Source organism: Protobothrops mucrosquamatus, unplaced genomic scaffold (genome assembly GCF_001527695.2).
Source record: "Protobothrops mucrosquamatus isolate PMUCROS unplaced genomic scaffold, P.Mucros_1.0 scaffold3313, whole genome shotgun sequence".
Lineage (NCBI taxonomy): Eukaryota > Metazoa > Chordata > Lepidosauria > Squamata > Viperidae > Protobothrops > Protobothrops mucrosquamatus.
Window position 1 is genome coordinate 91,177 of NW_015389303.1, and position 2,624 is coordinate 93,800.

Consider the following 2,624-nt stretch of genomic DNA (forward strand, 5'->3'; position numbering starts at 1 on the left):
TCTGTTCTGAGGGGCCCGTTGTGGTGGGTTGTTTCAGTTGGGGAACACGCACGAGGTGCAAACGGGGGACGAATGGCGTGTGGGGAGGTGGCCTGAGAAAAGGCGGCTGCCGGGCGCAGGTGCGCTGCCAGCTCTTCCTCCTGCTCTGAGACTCACCTGGAGGCCTCTCTCTTTGCTTTCCAGGGCAAGGTAGCGCAGACCGCCTGCATGTCCGCCTGCAAGCACCTGTCCACCTCGCTGATGCAGCAGCTCCTGGAAGCCGAAGTCCGACAGCTGTCCCTGGGCGCCTTGCAGCAGTTCAGCCTGGACGTGGCAGAGTGCGAACGTAAGGCTGCCGCTCGCTCGGGCTCTGGAGCTGGTTACGGGAGGGAGCAGAAGGTGGTGGGTCCTCAATACATAATAACAGGATAGGAAGGGACCTTGGAGATCTTCTAGCAGTCCAACCTCTGCTCACGCAGGAGACCCTATACCATTTGAGACAAATGACTGTCCAGTCTCTTCTTAAAAGCCTTCAGTAATGGAGCACCTACAACTTCTGGAGGCCGGAGGTTCCACTGGTGAATTGTTCTCACTGTCAGGAAGTTTCTCCTTATTTCTAGGTTGGTTTTCTCCTTGACTAGTTTCCATCCGTTGCTTCTTGTCCTGCCTTCAGGTGCTTTGGAGAATAGCTTGACTCCCTCTTCTTTGGGGCAGCCCCTGAGATACTGGAAGGCTGCTATCATGTCCCCCCTCGTCCTTCTCTTCGTTAAACTGGACATACCCAATTCCAGCAGCCGTTCTTCGTATGTTTTACCTTCCAGTCCCCTGATCCTCTTGGTTGCTCTTCTCTGCGCTCTTTCTAGAGTCTCAGCATCTTTTTTTATATAATATAGTTATACCCGCTTGCCTTGGGGGGAGCCCAATAACCGGATGAGGCCAATATTAGCTGGTAGCAGAGAAATGGAGAAGGATAATTCCCAGAGGGCTTCTAACACACTCCAAAATGTAAAACAGGGGAACCTCCAAGTCCAGGGCTGAATTTTGGTGAGAGCCTTGGGATACAGCAAAGTGGCTGGTCTTATTTCTTTATTTCTTCCCGACCGTTCAGCTCCTCCGTCAATCTCTCCTATGATTCCTCCTGGGCTATGACTGGCCTAAAGACGGGCAACAGAATCTTCTAGAAGGAAGCTGGCTGGGGAGTCAGAAGCCGTGCTCTCCTAAGACAGCAGCCAGGTGCAAAGGTTGAACTGGGAGAGCTGGGACAGGCTGGCATCAGGGAGAGCTTTGGGGACTGGCCCTCCTGCTTTTTCGGCTCAGTGGAATAATTTCCTAGAAAGTCACCACTGTGATAGTAATTTAAATTCTTCTTTGTCATAAGATAATAATAATAATAATAATAATAATAATAATAATAATAATAATAATAGTAATAGTAATAATAATAATAATAATAATAAAGTTGGAAGGGACCTTGGAGGTCATCTAATCCAACCCCCTGCTCAGGCAGGAACCCTACACCATTTCGGACAAATGGCTGTCCAGTCTCTTCTTTAAAACTTCCAGTGTTGGAGCATTCACCACTTCTGGAGGCAGGTAGTTCCACTGGCTAATTGTTCTAACTGTCAGGAAGTTTCTCCTTAGTTCTAGGTTGCTTCTCTCCTTGATGCCTAGGGAGACCCCCCCAAAAAAGGTTACAATTCCCACCTCCCAACTCTTCACCAGAGTGGCCTGGGAGGACGTTATGTCAAAAGACCCCCACATTTCTGTCTATGGAAGTTCTCAGTCATCCAGTTCCTGGTTCTCCCAGAGCTGCTTTTATTCCAAAAGGCAACCGGACTTGACTTTTCTTTTTTTCCCCTTGAAGACGTTTCGCTTCTCATCCAAGAAGCTTCTTCAGTTCTGACGAATGGAACCGAACCAAACCGAAGAACTGATGAAGCTTCTTGGATGAGAAGTGAAACCTCTTCAAGGAAAAAAAAACAAAGAAAAGCTCAGTGGCCTTTTGAAAAAGCACCTTTGGGACCCCCAGATTAGCTCGTTGAGGGACCCTGGGTTGGAGACGGAGGAGGAGGAGGAAAACGTCAGAGAAACACCCTGACCTTCTCATGCCTCTTTCCCTGTAGCTGGCTGAGGGATTCTGGGAATTGAAGTCCACCAATCGTATAAAGTGGCCTTCTTTTACATCACAGTGCACTGGAATTCACAGCTGTTTTTTTTATGTACAGATAGTTCTCGACTTACGACCACAGTTGAGCCCAAAATTTGTGTTGCTAAGTGAGAAATTTGCAAAGTGGGTTTTGCTCCATTTTACAGCCTTCCTTGCCACATTGGTTAAGCGAATCGCTGCCATTGTTAAGTGAGCAACACGGTCGTTAAGCAAATCTGCCTTCCTCGTTGACAAGCTTCTGCCCTCTCTTCCCTGGACACAGTCAAGGCAGGAGGCATCGGTTAATGATCTCTGGAGGGCCCGGGACAGAGGTTATTCCTCTGTCCTTGTTCTTTTGGACCTCTCAGCGGCTTTTGATACTGTAGACCACGGTATCATGCTGCGGCGTCTCGGTGGGTTAGGAGTGGGAGGCACCGTTATGCGGTGGTTCTCCTCCTTCCTCACCGACCGTACGCAGTCTGTATTGGCAGGGGGACAG

General features: G+C 49.2%; 1 protein-coding gene across 4 annotated transcripts in view; it reads left to right on the forward strand.

Moving 5' to 3' along the window:
- EXOC6B (exocyst complex component 6B) overlaps positions 1–2,624 on the forward strand; it is a 145,799-nt gene that overhangs the window by 84,407 nt on the left and 58,768 nt on the right. For all 4 annotated transcript variants that reach the window (XM_029286318.1, XM_029286319.1, XM_029286321.1 and 1 more), the window contains one exon: positions 184–325. In XM_029286318.1, the coding sequence (XP_029142151.1) occupies positions 184–325 (142 nt within the window). The remainder of the gene's footprint in view (positions 1–183; positions 326–2,624) is intronic.